Genomic DNA, 17,646 nt, shown 5'->3' with positions numbered 1-17,646 from the left:
AGCAGCCTTGGCATGGAGGTGCCCTCTGCCCTCTGAAACGGACACCTGACACCGCAGCTTCCCCAGCCCCAGAGGCCCCTCCCTCACCCTCTCCTGCTCGACACTCTGCTCCTGACCTCCCTCCCCAAAGTTCAATCTTTTTGCCTCTGTAAATGGCTTTTCAGTTTCTCGCCCAGCCTCTCATTTCTATCAGTTTAATTATTGAGGAGCCCTCTTGTCGCCAGCCTGGAACATTAACGCTGTTAAAAGGGACCCAGGGACTTAGGACCACAGCCAGCTGTCTCCTTCTGGCTCTCTCCACGTCCCCCACTTTCCTTTCCCAAGAGCCCCCTTCTGTTCCACCCCTTCCTTCTCCCATCTCCAAGCCTCTCCCTCCCAGTCCCAGCTCATTCTCTGCGAGCCTGGGGGTCTCCTGACTCCCACCCCCACCCACTCCTCTCCCTGTGATCTCAGGAGGTGCAGACAACACAGAGGCCATAGTCACACCCATGTGTGACCGGATGGGCTGGGGAAAAGGAACACCCGAGGCCCCCCGGCAGGTGAGGCCCTTTGGCCCCAGGCCTCCTCACCCAAGACCTGTCCATCTTGGGAGGGGTCAGCTCAGAAGTCGCAGCCCACTCCCACAGGGGACCTCCCAGAACCCGCTTCAAGGCCTGATGCTGACAGCAGCCCTTCTTAGACCCTTTGTCCAGTGACACCTCTCAGCCCCTTTGATCTCTCCCACCTCCCTATAAAGTGGGTACTAGCTCCGCCCGGGAGATGGTGGGGAGGGACCCTCACCTATGTCCTATCTCCAAGGGCCCATCTCACATTGTTTTAACATTTTTACAACACGCTTTTTAATATTTATTTTTATCTGTTGTATTTCATTTGGCTACGCCAGGTTTGGGTTGTGGCACATGGAATCTTCCATTGTCTTTGCAGCATGCAGAATCTTTAGTTTCAACTTGCAAACTCTTAGTTGTAGCGTATGGGATCTAGTTCCCTGGCCAGGGGTGGAACCGGGGCCTCCTGCATAGGGAGCTCGGAGTCTTAGCCACTGGACCACCAGGGAAGTCCTTATAAAACACATTCTAAAACACCCAGAGTCACCAAGGTGTTTAGTAAAAAGCTCAGAAGAGGACACTTCAGCAGCCCACCTGTGGTCTGGCCTTCTCATAGGCGGGGGGTTGTGCCAGCTCAGATAGGTGGGCCTCTGCTCCATGACACCTGCTGGCCCAGGTCACCTCCCCTCCCAACACCACCGGGGCAGGCCGGCTGAAATGACGACTCAGCTGGCCCAAACCTCAGTAGGCCCAGGGCTGGGACCCCTGAGCCCTGCTGCCCGTCCCCCTGGGTCTGTCCTCCTCACTCCAGAATTGGGAAGAGGGGCTGGACCAGATTTCCAGTCCCCACCTCCCCCCGACCAACGAATGACCACGGGCAACACTGCTCCCCAGGGGTTGTTCAAACTGTCCACTGCCAAGGCAAAGTTTCCTTCAAGTCTCCTACTGCATCATGATTTTGCATCCTTCAAAATGTATTTGTTTTTAAAATTAAAATAGTGTCTTCATCCAGATCATTAAGCAAACCCAGCACTCCAAGGAAGAAGGCCCAAAGTCAAGGACTGCACAGCACCCGTGGCCCAGACCAGACCGTGGCAAAGTTCCAACCCTGCCCCACTAGACAAGACAGCCAACACGGGGACACTCACACCACTCATCCCTACTTCTACCCCAGGCTTCCCAGAAATGCCCCCAAATACTTCTGCATCATGGGACTGGGCAAATGGGTTCCAGAAAAGGCCCAGGAGAGAGGGATCCAGCCTCAGCACTTCCCGACCTGCATGAGGCCAAGCAGCCTCTCTGTACACTCCCCAACTCTGGAGACTTTGAGGAGACAAGGAGCCAACTCCAGAGGCCAAGAATCTAACTTGAGAGTGAAGGAGGGACTCAGAGGCGCCCTTTACGCCTCCCTTCCTCCTCCCTCACCCTATTCTCTCTCTCTCTCTCTCTCTCTCTCTCTCTGTCTGTCTCTGTCTCTCTCTCTCTCTCTCATACACACACACACACACACACACACACACACACACACACACAGCAAACGAGGAGGCTCCCAGAAAGGAGCGGGCATATAATTATTGGTAAAATGCTTGTAATGTTTTTCTCTCTACCCGGTAGCTTTCAGTTGTTTTAGCAGCTTAGCGAAGCACTTGGCTCCAATTGAATTGCAAATCAGCAGCTCTTGCCCCAGGAAGAGAGGAAGGGGGGCGGCAGAGAGGGGGCAGGGAGGGACTCCTGAAGGGAGAAAGGTGTGCGAGGAAGAGGGGCAGAAGGAAGGAAGGAGCTGGGGAAGCTCCGTTGGGGGCCCAGGGCACCAGAGACGGGACCACCCACTTCTCCAGGCCTTTCCCATCTGCAGATCCAGTCGCTGTGGGCTGAGAGCTAATGCCTCATGCAAAAAACCAGGACACATTTTCTAACTATAATCCTGAGGTGGAGCGGGAGGGCCACACGGGGCTTTCTCAACTACCCAGAAGAAAAAAACAGATCTTTCTTGGGAATTGCAATTATTGGAAAACAATGTCAAAACAAAAGTCTTGCTTTTTCTCCCTGGCAATCTCCAACATTCACACTTCCAGTCTATGTCTATCTTTTAACCTGTGTACCTTTCTATCTACCTATATTTCTGTCCATCCATCTGTCTGGGGTTTTTTTATATCTCTGTCCTCCCCTCTCTTCCTCCCTCCTGTTGTTCACCAGCACTTCCTTTCCCTCCTGGTTCAGAATTCCCCGCAGAGGAGCAGAGTTGATCAAAAGGCTGCCTGCAGCAGGTGCTGTTTCAGCACCACGGTCAGCACCACTGAGCCGGGTCCTTCTCTGACCACAGGCAGGTCAGCCCCAAATTCTCACACACCACTGTGGGTATTGGGGAGGGGGGGACACACTCTCTCCCTGGGATTCAGGAGGAGAAGAGGAGAAAGGAGCTGGGCAGGCACTAACCTTGAAGAGGCGAAGGATGTTGGCCACCATGATGGAGACAGAACTCCCAGAAGCACCAATGACGCCCACCACGCGCTCCGGTTTGGTGATGATGGGCGGGCCGCCACTGCCACAGCGGACCTCCGTGCCGTCCTTCTCGATGAGCGCCTGCACAAAGGTCAGCGACTGCTCCAGGGCATGGGTGTCCCTGGAGCAGGTGTCCAGAATGCGGGCGCCCAGCGTGATGTTGGGCAGCAGGTCCGGGTCATTGTTGATGCGATCCAGGGCAAACAGCATGGCCTCCAGCCGGTGGATGCCCTTCTCCTTCTTGAGTTCTCCGCAGGCCTTGCCCTCCGAGCCCCGGCCGTGCACTGGGAACAGGCCTCCCAGGGTGATGTCCCCGTCTATGCGGATGGAATTCATGTGGGGGTGGCCTTTGGGCTTCCCCAGGGAGGAAGGCACCCAGGGCCCAGAAAGGCTGAGGAGTAGGCAAAGGGGCAGCTGGGCCCACCACCAGCCCCAGCCCCTCTTCCCAGGCATCTCGAAATCCCTAGAGACCCATGAATGGCAGGCCTCGCTCCTAGCCTTGGCGGGCCCCAGGCCCCACGGCCTGGATGAGCATGGGCACAGTGGCCCCCCAGTCTCTCCAGAGCAGCGTCAGCAGCAGGGTGGCTGAGGGCAGCCGATGGGCGGAACCATGCTGGTGTTCCTCAGCCAGCGACAGGCTGCACTCAGACAGCAGGGGGTAGCTGGGGTGCAGCAAAGTTCTGGTCTTGGTCCCCACGTCCCACAGGCCTGTTCTTGGTGGATGACCGTGAAAGGTGGAGAGTGCTCCTAGCTTGGGCAGATCTTGGCATCAAGGAGAAAACAGCTCCAGGGCTCTCCTCTTACCAGCCTGAGAAAGAGAGAGAGGGAATCAGAGAAGCCCGAGGAGACATTAACTGTTTGCATCTCTCATCAGGAGCCTGGGAGCAGGAGATGCTGGAGGCTGTGCTCAGAGACGCCACAGGCCTCCTGAACTCGGCTTCCTCTCCCCTGCCACTCGACTTTGGTGCAAATGAGAGAATTGAAGGCAGAAACTGGGTCATGTCTCAAGGTTCCTGGTGCCCACTGCCATCAGACCAGAGGCCTCAGAGAACACACTCCCCAGGGGACCCCCAGAGGCTGAGGAAGAAGAGGGGTCTCCTCTCAACAGGCACCCACGGGAAAGAACATGCACGCAAAAACCGGCCCCGCTGGACACAATCCATTTCAGAGATGGGGACACCGAGGCCCAGAGCAGGAGAGCACTTGGCCCAAGTCACACGGGGGGTGAATAGCAGAACGCTGCCTGGAACCCAATGCCCAGCCCCCAGTTCTGGAACCAGACACACAGTCTCCTTGAGGACTCGGAGATGAGGAAAGAAAACAGGGCCTCAGGAGACATCAGGCTGGGAGCCACTCGATCTGAAGGCCAAGAGAAGCTGAGGCTGCCGGAGTTGGGGAGGGCTGGTGGACCCTCCCACCTCCATTTCCACCCCAGCTGCCCTGCTACCCCGCCAGAGTGTCAACCCAGCAGGGGGTCCTTTTCTCTTGCTGGGCCCCCCGCCCCACCCCAGGGGTCTTTATCTCTCCTTTTCTCTTCGCTCCTTCTCTCTTCGCCACTTCCTCCCTCTGAGAGCGGCTCAGGTTCTGGCCTGAGCTAGTGCACATTATTATGATGACCGTCATTATTATTGTTGTTGTGATTAAATATTTATCTGCGAGGGGAGAGGAGAGAACACCCGCTCTTCCTCATTCTCATTGCTAATCTGGGCTAATTTCCCCAGGGCTTCCTTCCCGGGGCCCAGCCTTCCCTCAGTGCCAGCAGCTTCCCTCCCCTCGATCTGGGAGGCCCCGGGAGAAAGGCTGAAAGTGGAGTCAGGGCGGGGTGGGGGGGCGACCTCAAGGCCCCCTTCCCCGTGCGTCTGTCAAATGAAGACCAGCAGCCTCTCGCCCGATCTGTGCCTCAGTCTCCCCGACCATGTGAAAGAGCCTGTGTTTGGGTTGGGAGGCTTCTCTGGAGACCTGGTCCCTCCACGAAGACCAAGTGGGGGGCTCAGAGCCACCATCCCCCCCAGAGGCTTCCAGGGCTCTGGAAGGGGCAGGGGAGCATGGGGGGCCCACGCCCCAGGATCCAGCCTTGGCTCCTGGGCTTCTCCAGTGAGCGCCTTCTGGACGCTCACCTCACATCTCACCCCTCATCCAAATGCTGCCCCCTCCGCTAGCACCTCAGGGGCCAAGAGGAGGGCTCGTAATTCTCCTCAGCAGCCTTCTGCAGGTGAAGCAGTCTCCCAGAGGGACCAGGTGACTCCCCACTCAAGGCGGTTGAGGACTCAAATCCAGCACTGGTCATGCAGAGAGCGCCTGGGGAGGCCGGCAGGAAGCCAGGACCCAGTGACCTAGGGCTGGGGGTCAGCGCTCTGGAGAGGGCTGAAGATCTGTCAAAATACAGGCGAGGGGCAGCTACACCTGTGAGGACTCCTCAAGAGCAGTCACTCCATGTGAGTTATCTGAGGTCTCTCCCAGGAGCGAGGGGTGGTGTGGGGTGCTGGCTGCCAAGGCCAGTTCTAGGCAATTCAGACGAGAAAGAGCAGGAGTCCCGGACCACCCTGCAGTCCTACTGCTGCCGTGCTGGAGGCCATGCTTGTCCCCCAGGGAGTCCTCAGTTTCAACACGTGTAAAATGGACGGGCTGCAGTAGGACGCAGTCCGGAGGCCATCCTGGCCGTGTGGGGGCATTTCAGTGATCAAGATGGAGGGAGGGAGTCACCTACTGGCCTGCATCCAGGCAGGGACGGGGCGGGACAGCCCACGATGAAACACGGTCTTGTCCAAATGCCAACGGTGCCCCACGGAGAAATAACAGCAAAGGACCACACAGCGCGGGGCACCGGGCACGTGCTCTGTCTGCATCGTCTCAGGTAACACACCCCTATGAGCCAGGTGGGATTGTCAGCCCCGTTGCACAGGTGATGAAGCTGAGGCATCAAGCCGCACATGGTGAGACAGCCCAGGAACACAGAACTCGTGTAGACCCCACCCCTGACCACCCCACCAGGCTGGCCCGCCAGACATCTCTCAGGCCCTGCCCAGCTCTGGCATCCTGGGAGGTCAGGGGTGGCTTGGGTTTTTTTTATTTCAATAGAGGGATTTGGGGCATAGGGACAGGCAGTGAGCAAGGCTGCAGCAGGGCAGATTCAGGCTGCAAGACCCAGCACACAACAGCTTCTGCCGGTCGGGCCTTCTCAGGCTTCCAGATCCTTCATGAGGGATCAACACTGGCTTCTTCTTGAAACCCGAGCACCTCTGGGCTGAGCGGAGCCCAAACATAAGCAAATAGACACACACACACACACCACAGGCAAGAGGAAGCAGGCACACGCGGAAAGGAGTCCTCAGTGGAGAAAGTCCTCAGAGGAGAAAGCCAAGGACTTTCCAGATGAGAATCGAGGCCCCAGGCCCAGCCCCCAGCCGGTCAGAAGCCCCAGGCCACCCTCCACCGACTGGGTCACCGGCCGCCTGCAGCAGGCCCTCTGCAGCTGTGGGTCCCACCAGGCCTGCCTTTTCTGAGCTCCTCCAAGACCCGGGCAAACCACCGCCTCTGTCAGCCTCCCCTCCTTCCTTTGATCCTGCATAACAGGCACCAGGGAAAAGTAAAAATACCTGTGAGTGAAAGGAGCCGGCAGAACAGAGGCCGGGGGTGGGCGGGGGCGGGGAGCCAGGCTGATCTGCCCTGCCCCAGGGCTGGGCGTTCCTTCTCGGGGAGGGGGAAGCCCTCAGACCACCCCCCTACCACCACCACCAGGTCCAAAACAGCCAGGGAAGCTCAACTCTGGGGCAGCTGGAAGGGTCCCTCCCCAGGTGAAATCACCAGGACGGCGGCAGGTGGGTCTCCCCTGGGTGCGCAGTCTCGCTCCCCCTCCCCACTCCCCGGCTGCTGGAGCACCTCCTCCAGTGGCACCTGCTAGATTCTGCAGGGAGGGCATAGGGTAGAGCAATAGTTCACTGGCCAGTGGGCATTTTCCAGAACATTCTCTTCAGTGAAAGGGGAGGGAGGGGGGTGCTCGGCAAACGGTTGTAGTCTGCCCTAGTCCGGCCCAGCCATCCCACCACCTGAGGGTCTCTCAGACATCTGAGGAACTGGCCACCCCCGCCTCTTCCAGGCCTCAGCAAGCAGGACTCCAGGCTTTTCTCCTGCCTAACCTCAGGGCTTCTTCTCCAGCCAGGGCCTGGGCCAGAAAGAACCACAAACTGACAACCAGAAGAGCTGCTGCAGTTTACTAAACTCCAATCTGGTTCTCACCGAGAAGGGAGAAGCAAAAGCAGAAAGAGACTTCTCCCAAACATGAAATAAAGGACAGCGGCACAGGGAAGGACCCCGCACTCGGCTCCCAGGGGTGGGAAGCATCTTCTTCCCTCCCCACTCCTCCCCAACACGCTCAGGCTTCCAGCTCCTCTGCAGGCCAGCAGACCTGCCCCCAGCGTTGAGCAGGTAGACCCAGGAGAGCCAGGCCCAGAGAGGGTCCCGCAGGCTCCCCCTGGGTCCCCTGCGCCCCCTCCCCACCTTCCTGAGCCTCCAGACCTGCAGCGGCCCCTCCCTCTCTGCTTGCCCCATTCCCTCCAGCACCTGCGCCAGCTGGATTCACCATGACCTCTGCAGTGCCTGGCCCAGCCCAGGTGCTTGGAGAACTCAGGGACTGTGAATGGATACGTGGAATCGGGATTGAACCTCCTGAGCTGTTTAGATGCCTTGTCGCCCACATCTCATGTTTCCATGGAAGGAGGGGCTGGGGCTCCACTCCCCACATGGAACCGTGAGAGAGAACCTGAGGCCTCCCCCTCCTTCCGCCACCGCCCGCAGCCCCACCTCCAGGGGAGTCTGGGCCCAAAACACTGCACTGCAGGCCACCCCTGAGTCCCCCCCTCCCCTGTCCCCTGGGGAGCTGCAATGGCTGGGCAGACGTGAGGTTTGCCAGACAGTCTCCTCTCAAATGGACAAGGCCTAGACCCAGGGAGCAGGTCATCAGAAGTCCGTTCCACCCCAGGGGCACCAGCAACAAACCTCCACCTGTCTGAGTCCCTGGGAGAGGGGATGCTCCGTTAACTTCCTCAGACCCCAGCAGCACAACCCTCCCCCCGCCTGGACCACATCTGGGGGGACCATGTCGTCCTCACCTTGATGTCTCTGCACCCCAGCCTGCACCACGCCTGGTGTCCCCCACCCGGGTGTGGGGACAAGAACGGATGATCCTTGGGCCCTTCCCACCCTCCTCTCCCAGGTAATCTATTTCTAGATGAACAGAAAGGGCAGCCCTGCTCGCAGGCACTGTCCCAGCCTGAGCCATGTTCTAAGAGCAAGAAGGAGGCCACAGTGGGGGCGGGGACCCTTTTCCTCCACGATTAATGCCGTAAAGCCTCTCTCTGTATGTGGTTTTCTGGCACTGATGAGCCTGGGAGCACGTCTGGGGCCACATGGGCAGCACCACCCTCATCTCTGCATCCCCAGGACGTGGCTCAAGGCACAGAACACAGACAATTCTCCATCAACAATCAAAGGCAGGTCCCTGCCCCGAGCCAGCGTAGCGCCACCCTCACCAGCGGGAACCCAGGGCAGGGGGTGGGGGTCAGCAACAGCATTCCAGGTCCACAGAGTGGCACTCAGACCTTGCATTGAATTCTTACAACTCGCTTATATGATCGGGCGTGAAACACAATCCCTGACCCTTCGGTTACGCAACGTGCCATCCAAGTGAGTACCGAGTGTGTACTGAGATCCTGCTGTGTGCCAGACTCTGCTCTGGGCACTGGGGAAATGCGGGGGGCGAAAAGAGATACAGATACCTGCCCTGTGAAGCCCACATCCCAGCGGTGGTGCAGGGGAGACAACAGATACATCTCCACACAGATGGGGACCCAGGGCTTATGAAGACACACAAAGCAGGTAAGAAGAAAGGGGATGGCAAGGCGGGGGCTTTGTGAAGGAAAGGATAGTCAGGGAAGACTTCCCAGAGGAGGTGGCATTAGAGCAGAGATTAAAAAGAGGAAGGGCATGAATCACGTATCTGGGAGAAAAGCATCCCAGGTAGAGTACAGCAAGTGCAAAGGCCCTGAGGTGGGCACACAATTAGCAATCATTGTTCAAGGAACAGCAAGGAGGTCAGTATGACTGGAGGGCAGTAGGGAGATGGAGAAGCAGGAGAGGAGGTAGGCGGGGGGGCTGCAAGCACAAAATCAAGCAAGGCCTGGTGGGCCGCGGTATGGATGCAGAAAGCAGGGCCCACTCTGAGCACAGCAGGCAGGGACTTGGGACAAGAGAAACCAGAGGCTCCACGCCAGCCGCCTCCACGCCAGGCCACAGCAGTTCGCATCAGTTGGAGGGCTAAGCAAGCATATCTCATTGGCACTGGGGCCCACTAGCTCATCCCAGAAAATGCCCAGCCTTTTTTAGAAAATCTCTTTGGCCATGCTGTGCAGCATGTGGGATCTTAGTTCCCTGACCGGGAATCAAACCTGCATCTCCTGCTTTAAAAATGTGGAGTCTTAACCACTGGACCACCAGGGAAGGACCCAGAAAATGCCCAGCCTCGACCGCCCCCCTCTCCCAGGGCAGAGGGGCTAGCCACCAGCTCCTGCTGGCTCGGTGTCTCCTACTGCAGCGGCCCCCACCTCCATGCAAGCCCTCAGACCTCTCCTTCCCACCTCATCCCACCCCACCTCCTCTTGCCAGGACTACCCAGCTTTCTAGCCCAGCACCCAAAGGGGCAAGTGTCTGTGTTTGCAGCTGTTGCCTTTGAGGGCTTCCCACTAATGCTGTTTCTTCCTCTCTCTTCCTCCTTCCGGTCCCCACTCCCGAACCCCGGCACTGCCCTGGAAAGCTGGGGCCCACAAGCTTGGTGAGTCCACGTCCAACTCCTCCTGCCTCGCACAGCCACGAGCAGAACCACGGTTGTGGGGGAGACTCCCCACGCTAAGCCACCCTCAGGTCGGCACAAAGAAGGGGCCGTGACATCTAAGCAGTGATCACCCGCCAGAAACTTCAGAATCCAGGTCAAGTCCCCAGTCTTTATTTCTATATCCAAATCTAAAAATAACCCTATAGCAATGCAGTGTGTTTACTAGAAGTCACGGCCCAGCCAGGACACAGGTCCACAGGCTGATTTCTGTCTCCCTGAGGGACAGGGTGGCGGCTGGGCGGGTTGAGTGTGGGGGACGGGGCAAGACCCAAACCTCCTGATCCCCACGTGGGTGGCCCAGCCTGGGAAGAGCAGCCAGCTGAGTTCTCTGGGGGTGTCATCAGAGCCCCCAGGTGGCCAGGGCTTTCTCCAGGAGAAGAGGGAGGCTCAGGGGGACACTGCAGCCTGCCCGTCAGCCAGGCTTGGGCCCAGAATGGCCCAACTGTCATCAGAGGCTGGCATTTCCCAATTACCACAGATAATATCTGCCTTAATTGAATGGGGTCCAGATAATGTCATTATGCACCACATTCCCCAATTTATTTAATATACGTGTGTACACATATATTTAAGCCTCGCTGCTGCCATGAGATTGCTCAATGGTGAGGCTGATAATAAAACATTTCGACGGGAGTCATCAGCTTTAATTTAAGGGGTGATTTTCACTATCCTGGTGGCGCTCGTTTTTTCCCAAGGAGCGAAAAGAAACTTGGACGGGCCTGCGGGCTGGAGGCTGGGGGGGCGGGCTGCATCCTTCCCTGAACAAGTCCCTAAGTTCCTAAGCCTCCCTTTCAGGAGCCAGGCGCGGGCAGGAAGAGAGGGTCGGGCGTGAGGCAGAAGCCCAGAGCCTGAATCCAGGCCTGGTGGGGAGAAGGAAGTGTGTTGGGAAGGCAGAGCTGCAGCCTGGGGCTGGGCAGAGGACGGAGGGAAGGCAGAAGCTGCACAGCAGGGAAGGAACCAGAGCGCCCAGGAGCCAAGGCCGTCTGCACGCCGGCAAGGGCCAAAGGCGGTGAAATCTCGAAATTAATTTTTGATAGTCCCCTGCTAACTAGGGCAGAGTGGACCGAGACACAAGCCCTCCCTGCTCTTTCCAGGAGCCAGCACCAGGCTGGGGGAGTTGGGGGGGCAGTGGCAGGAGGTACCGGAAGCTGGTGCCCTCTGCTTGGGCCCGCTGCCCACCAGGGGAAGCCCCCTGGCCTCCTCCCTCAGGTCAGCCTGGGCCATCGGCAGCCCCATCAGCCCCAGCAAGCCGGGCCAGCACCCAGATGCCAGCGCCCCCACGCCTCCTCCGGGTGGCACAGGCAGCCGCACTCTGCAGGAGTGAGATAACCTTCCAGCCGGCGGCCAGCGAGCCCAGCTGCCCAGGCTGCCAGCGGGGCCTGCCCACTGGAAAATGGGGTGCTAGGCTGAGCAGAGGAGGACAGCCGGGGTGGGCAGATGTCTTGGGGTGGGTGGTAATTAGGGGCTGCTGGCTCCATGCTGATCTGGGGGAGAGGATATGTCTAGGATCTGTAATTATAAAGCTCAGAAGCCTTTATAAAGGCTAGTCCTGGTCCCACCATCTCATGCCAGCTGTCCCCCTGCAGCGGGGCGGGTTTGGGTGTGTCTGAGCACCCCGGAAGCTGGGCAGAAGACCCCTCAGGAAGCAGGTGGGAGCTACCCCCGGACCCTCCTGGCCAGCACATTGCTCTCTCACAGGCTTGCTTGCCAAGGCTCCCTCACCGACCTCAGCTGCCTGCTTGCCGCTGTGCCAGGCGCTCCCTCCTGGAGACACCCAGCCTCCAGAGGAGGAAGCCACACAGAGGAAGGCGAGAGGAGGAGGCAGGTGGGAGGAGAGGCCAAGCGGCTAGCGCAACCCCCGGCAGGCAGCCTCCTCCCCATCAGCCAGCTCAGACCCTGTTTTATGGGGTGTACCGCATGCCCCCCAACACCCCATTCACCACTCTCCTAGAAATCCACCAGCAGTAGAGCACTCCTTTGGGTTAAGCACCGCCTTCCTCCTCTCCGACTCGTGAAACCAAACGCACCTGGGAGGGGAGCCCTAGAAGTGACTCAGGCCTCAGAAGAGAACTTTTTGATATTTCTGTCCCTGACAGGGGTGAAGATGTTGACAGCTAGGGGGAGATTGAGGGCTGGAATAACAGAAGTTGGGGGGAGATGAAGACCGCGGTCACCAAATTCACAGAGGCTCAGAGGCACCATCACCAAAGGTTCCACCCACCCCAAGGACCGGGAAGTGGTCCTCCAAGGGCCCAGGGGAGGGGCAGGGACTCTGATCCCTACTCCCCACTGTAGCCTTCTTGCCACTAGACCCAGGGCCTGCCCAGGAGAGGACATAAGCCCACTGTCCTGACCAGTGGGTGACCACACCCAGGGGCCTCCAGACTGTTCTGTGGGACTTCTCTGCAACATCAGGAGAGGCCCTAGAAAAGCTCCTGCAAGTCCTCACCTTCTCATGGAACTTCTCCCACCACCTCAGGCCCTGAGGCTTTGAAGAGCAGAGGGGCCCACCCAGAGCATGAGACCCAGGACCCCAAGTGGAGCCAGGGAGAAAGTGGGGACCAGGGCGTCTCCTGGGGAAGCGGACGTGGGGACTAGAACATTCTTCACTTCCACCATGAGCTGGTCCAGCGAAGGGAGGCTGTGGGAATGGGGGGCCCTGTATGGAGACCCTTACAGAGCTGCCCCCCACCGCCACCACCCCCCCCCCACAGGAAGCCCTCTGCCTCCACCCTCACCCCAGAATAGAGTGGGGAGGAATATGAGGATCACAAACACACACGATCGTCCCTCCACCATCATGGGGCTTTCTGCCATACTGACAGAGAGAGGAGCAGACAGACTCACCAAGGCTCCAACAGACACGTGGCTCGGGGCACCCCATTAGGGAGCCCGGCGCAGTCCCGCAGAGCAGCCTTCTCCCGCACCAGGGCGAGGAGGTTGAGCAGAGTGGGGAAAGAAACAAGGAGCCTCCTCCAACAAGGGCCGAAAGTCTGAAGGCGGGGGTGTCACTCAAGGCCTGGGGGAGGGGCGCTCCCAGGTTGGGCCTCAGGACTCCCTGAGCCTCCAGTGCCGCCCCATTTCAGCACAAACAGCCTCAGACCGCCCCGGTGCGGGGGCGCCTCGCGCAGTCGGGCCTCCACCTCCAGGCCCGCCCCCGCGCGGGGAGGGGACGCCTCCAGCTCCAGAGCGACGGGGAAGCCCGACCCCGGAGGGGACCCCCAACACACACACACACACACACACACACTCGGCCCGACCCCGGAGGGTGACCCCCAACACACACACACACACACACACACACACACACACTCGGCCCGACCCCGGAGGGGACCCCCCCAACACACACACACTCGGCTCGACCCCGTAGGGGGCCCCCCCAACACACACACACTCGGCCCGACCCCGGAGGGGGCCCCCCAACACACACACACTCGGCTCGACCCCGTAGGGGACCCCCCAACACACACACACACTCGGCCCGACCCCGGAGGGGACCCCCCAGCACACACACACACACACACTCGGCCCGACCCCGGAGGGGACCCCCCCAACACACACACACTCGGCTCGACCCCGTAGGGGACCCCCCAACACACACACACACTCGGCTCGATCCCGGAGGGACCCCTCCCCCCAAAACACATACACACACAACTCGGCCGGCTGCCCGCCGGGCGGTCGCGTAGAAGCAAAGGTTCATCAGGGTCCGAGAGAGGATCGGTCCCGAGTGTCTGAGAACACCTGACCCTGAAGTCCCGGGGCCCTGGGGAGACCCCAGACCCTGGGGTGCCGTCCCATCCCGCCTCCGCCGAGCGCCAGCGGGCGCCGTGGGCCGGCTGGAGACCAAGGCGACGCTGGGGCGCCACGGGAGCGGGACGCGGGGCCGGCCCGCGGGAAGGAGCTCGCACGGCTGGCGCTGCCCTCCCGCCCGGAGACCGCGGGGACCGGGACACAGAACGGCCCGCGCCCCCACCAGCCCTGCCTCTCCGCAGAGGGGGCGCACTGACGCCACGGTCCCCACCTGAGCGCGGGTTCGACCCCCAGCCAGGGAACCCGGCACAACCCCAGGCACGGGGACACTTTCCCCCGGGCCCGCAGAAGAGCCGCTGCCCCACTCCCAGTCCCAGCCCCGAAGGGAGACCCTCTACCCCGGGTCCCGCGTCCTCCAGCCCTGAGAGCTCCGGTCCACCGGCCCTCCTCTGGGCAGCGCCGAGCGCGGGAGCCAGCCAGAGGCCACCTCCCGGAGCCCTGGAGTCCCCGCCGCAGCTCGCGCCCCCGAGGCCGGAGGGCGCCGTCCCCTCCGCCCGTTCCCCGCGGGCCACAACTCACCGCGCGCCGGCGAGCGCTCGGGGGCGCAGGGAGGCGGCGGCCGGAGGCTGGCGGCTCGCGGTGGCCGGAGCCCGGGCCGCGGCGGGCGGTTCTGACGCTGCGGACCGAGCCCGGCGAGGAGCCGCCCGGAGTCCGGGACGCAGCGGGGAGGAGCTGGCGGTCGCCCGGCCCGGGCTGCCTCCGAGCGCGCGGCGGGCGGCTGCTGCTCCGGCGAGAGCGAGCCGCCGATCTAGGGAGCGGCGGGAGGCTCGGCTCCGTCCGCCGCGGAGCCCGGCGTCCGAGCGCGGTGGAGAGAGGGAGCGGCTCCGCGAGCGGCGTCCGGCCGAGGGCTCCGCGCTGGGAAGGCGGTGGAGCGGGAGCCGAGCCGCGAGCGCCGCCGGCCGAGATGCGGGCGCCCGGAGGCGCCGCGGCAGCCGCACGGCAGCAGAAGAAAAAGGAGAGCGAGCGAGAGAGCGCGCTGGAGAGCGAGCGAGCGAGAGAGGGAGCGGGAGACCGGAGAGCAGTGAAGACGCGAGAGGGGCGGGCTCCGGGAGCACGAGGGCCGAGGGGGCCGCGGCGGCTCAGCCCCGCGCCCACGGCCGCGGCCGCGCTCGGGAAGGCGCGGGCCCGGCCCGCCAAGTTTGCGCGGCAGTGGGGCCCGAGCGCGCGGCTTCCGCCAGCCTTTTAAAGAGGGAGCTGCCTGGGGCCCATCCCTGACCCCGCACCTCTCCGCCGCAAGGCTGGGGCTCACCCCGCGCCTCGCCGCCCCTCCGCACCCGCCCCGCCTTCTGCTCCCTCTCCCACCGCGCCCCACCGGCGCCCTCTCCTGGAAGCCCCCTTCTCCCGCCTCCCGCCAGGGGCGGATGTCTGCACCTCGACCCGGAGGACCTAGCAGGGACCCCTCCTGACCCCAAAGGTCGAGGGTCAAGGAACAGGCCTCCTGACGCACTCCCTGAGAAGTACAACAAACACAGTGATGCCACGGGGTCACACTGCTCCCCACTCCCGCCCTCCGGGAGCATCACTGAGACCCCACCTTGGGCCAGCTTCTCACGCATCTGCACCACACACGTGGCGTGTGCCCCCAAGTGGCATGTTCATTCATACGCCCCACTGCTCCTGGTTGGAGCAAATGACAGAGGACGGGAGGGGGCGGGGATTCCATTTGACCCTGCTCACACAGCCTTCAGGGGCGCCTTCCTATTGAGGCCGGCCCCACCCCAGATCTCCACCAGCCTGGGAGAACCCCCACCCCGTGGCCCACAGCCCAGCGGTCTCTGTCCAGCACTGGGCCGCAAAGTGTAACAGGTGGCCCGGCCAGCAGGCAGGAGCGAGCCTGGGGAAGAAACTCTCAAGCAGGGAGAAGTTGGAGCCCTAGTCCTCCTCCCCCTGGGTTGGGGTGGGGGGATGCTGTGAAAAATCCCCTAGAAGGCTGGCCTTAGAGACAGGCAGGGGAGGAAGAGCGGGAGGGAGCCTTGCAGCCTCTTAGGATTGCAAGAGCATCTCGTCTCAGACTGCAGAAGCGTCTTCAATTAGAGCTGTGACGTGTGTGACTGTCCTTGTCCCAGGGAGGGTGCTAAGCACAGTGCCAGGGAGCTTGGGGGGGTGGGGGGGATGCAGAGGGGGGAGTGGCTGACCAGCCTCCTCCTCCCCCACATCAGTTGTCCTGGCTGACCTGCAGAGTGCCACTGGACTCCAGTGTGCCCAAGCCTGGGGGACTCAGTGCCCCCACAGCCCCACCCCTCATTTCCACAGATGATTTCTTCTTCTAGATCAGGGGAATGTCTGGGAGGGCCTGGGAATAGCAGGGCCTGGCCCTGCCCTATGGGTCTGCCCTTTCTCCCTCCCTGCTCCCCATCCAATACCCCTGTGTCTCCCCAAAGACCCACTCAGGCACCCCCTCCTCCAGAATTCCAGACACCGCTCACCTGGCCAGAACCACATCTTGTTCACCACGGTTCATCCAGGGCCTGGCACTGTGCCTGGCCCATAGCAAAAGCTCAGTGAATGTCTGGTGAATGAATACATGTTTGCAAAGCATGAACTGTCTTTGTAAAGCTCGCATGCGATAGCCCCAAATACATGTCTCATTTACCCAGTCAAACTAAAGTCTCCTGTGAAAGGGCCGAGATCATGGACTCATTCATGCCTTTTTTTTTAAATGCAATCAGCACTGACCAAGCTCCCGCCCCATTCCCAGTCCCAGAAATACACAGAGAACAGCGCCGCAACCTGCCCTTGAAGCCTGCACCCGTGGCCACGTGCACCTTGGCCCGACGCATTTCAGAGAGGCATGAACGAGCTAAGGCCACCACAGGTTGTGCTGTCCGGCAGCTCTGCCCAGCCAAGTGTACACTGCTCTGGGCTTGGAGGAAAACTCAAGTCACCCCAGGAGAGGCCATAGCCATGGGAACAGGCTGCGTGGGTTCCAAATGAGCCCCAGACGTAGCTGGGTCCTCCCGCCCAGGGCCCCTCAGTTTCCTACCCGTACAACAAGGACCACAATGCTGACCTCACAGCGGGACTACTGGGATGCTATGCACTGGCAAGGCCATCGTGAAGAAGAAATAAAACAATGGATGCAGGGCACCCGGTCCCATATTTAGGTGCCCAGAAATGGAAGCCACTGCCATTGTTAACATAGAATATAGTCCTCAATATCCTTTTGTTGAATGATGAATGAATGAAACTGAACATAAATGGGCCGTGGTTTATTGAGAACCAAAGGAACTCAGTTGCTCTCCCCACCCCCTGGCCCTCAGCGTTGCCTGCACTCTGGTCATAATTATCCCACCCCCAACCCCCCACCAGCTGTGTCGCAGAAGGCTGGGCAGGCTATATTTTTCAGGGGTTAAAAAAAGAAACACTGTTGGCTGGCAGATGGCTGAGTTTGTGGACTCGTCCAGTTTGAAGTTTCCCAGCCTGAGGCCTAGCGCTTCTGGGCAGCCTTCCTGGCCCATCCCAGGCTTCCAGGTCTCCAGTCTGACTGTGTGTGGCCAGCCACCCAGCCCTCACCTGGGACCCCCAGCCTGGTCCAGCGGGGACACATCCTTCATGCTGACTCATGGCTGACTTCTCATAACAACAGATATACACACAAACACACAGACACCCCCTTGCCACAGACAAAGTGACACATCCAGATACACATTCGCAGACACACACACACAGACCCTCAGGCACATGTTCAGAAATCCTCATGCATACCTCTAGGAATGTCATCTGGGGTCTCCTTTCCTGGAGAAAACGGAACTACAGAGCCCGGAGAAGGGTGAGTACAAGTGACCTCAAGGAATTGTGTAGCAAGGCCCCGGCCTGGGCCGGCCACAAGGGCCTGGATTCCAAACTGCTCTTCAGCGAATCGTCCCACTGCTCAGAGCTGTGGTCTGACTGGGAGGGGGG

The 17,646-nt window shown here is 60.5% G+C and overlaps 1 protein-coding gene across 5 annotated transcripts in view; it reads right to left on the bottom strand.

The window, feature by feature from the left end:
- GRM4 (glutamate metabotropic receptor 4) overlaps positions 1 to 15,001 on the bottom strand; it is a 114,288-nt gene extending 99,287 nt beyond the window's left edge. For 2 of the 5 annotated variants that reach the window (XM_070456591.1, XM_070456592.1), the window contains exons 1-2: positions 14,266 to 15,001; positions 2,982 to 3,855 (exon numbers count right to left, since the gene is read on the bottom strand). In XM_070456591.1, coding sequence (XP_070312692.1) covers positions 2,982 to 3,500 — 519 coding nt within the window. In that variant the 5' untranslated portion in view covers positions 3,501 to 3,855; positions 14,266 to 15,001. Of the gene's footprint in view, positions 1 to 2,981; positions 3,856 to 12,780; positions 13,061 to 13,582; positions 13,739 to 14,265 lie in introns of those variants that run through there. The other 3 variants (XM_070456587.1, XM_070456590.1, XM_070456588.1) reach the window with 3 other exon arrangements.
- Positions 15,002 to 17,646: the final 2,645 nt, after the last annotated feature.

The sequence above is a fragment of the Odocoileus virginianus genome, chromosome 27 (assembly GCF_023699985.2).
Source record: "Odocoileus virginianus isolate 20LAN1187 ecotype Illinois chromosome 27, Ovbor_1.2, whole genome shotgun sequence".
In the NCBI taxonomy this organism is placed as follows: Eukaryota; Metazoa; Chordata; class Mammalia; order Artiodactyla; family Cervidae; genus Odocoileus; species Odocoileus virginianus.
Note: the sequence above shows the minus strand (reverse complement) of the source record. Positions and strands in the feature narration are given on the sequence as shown.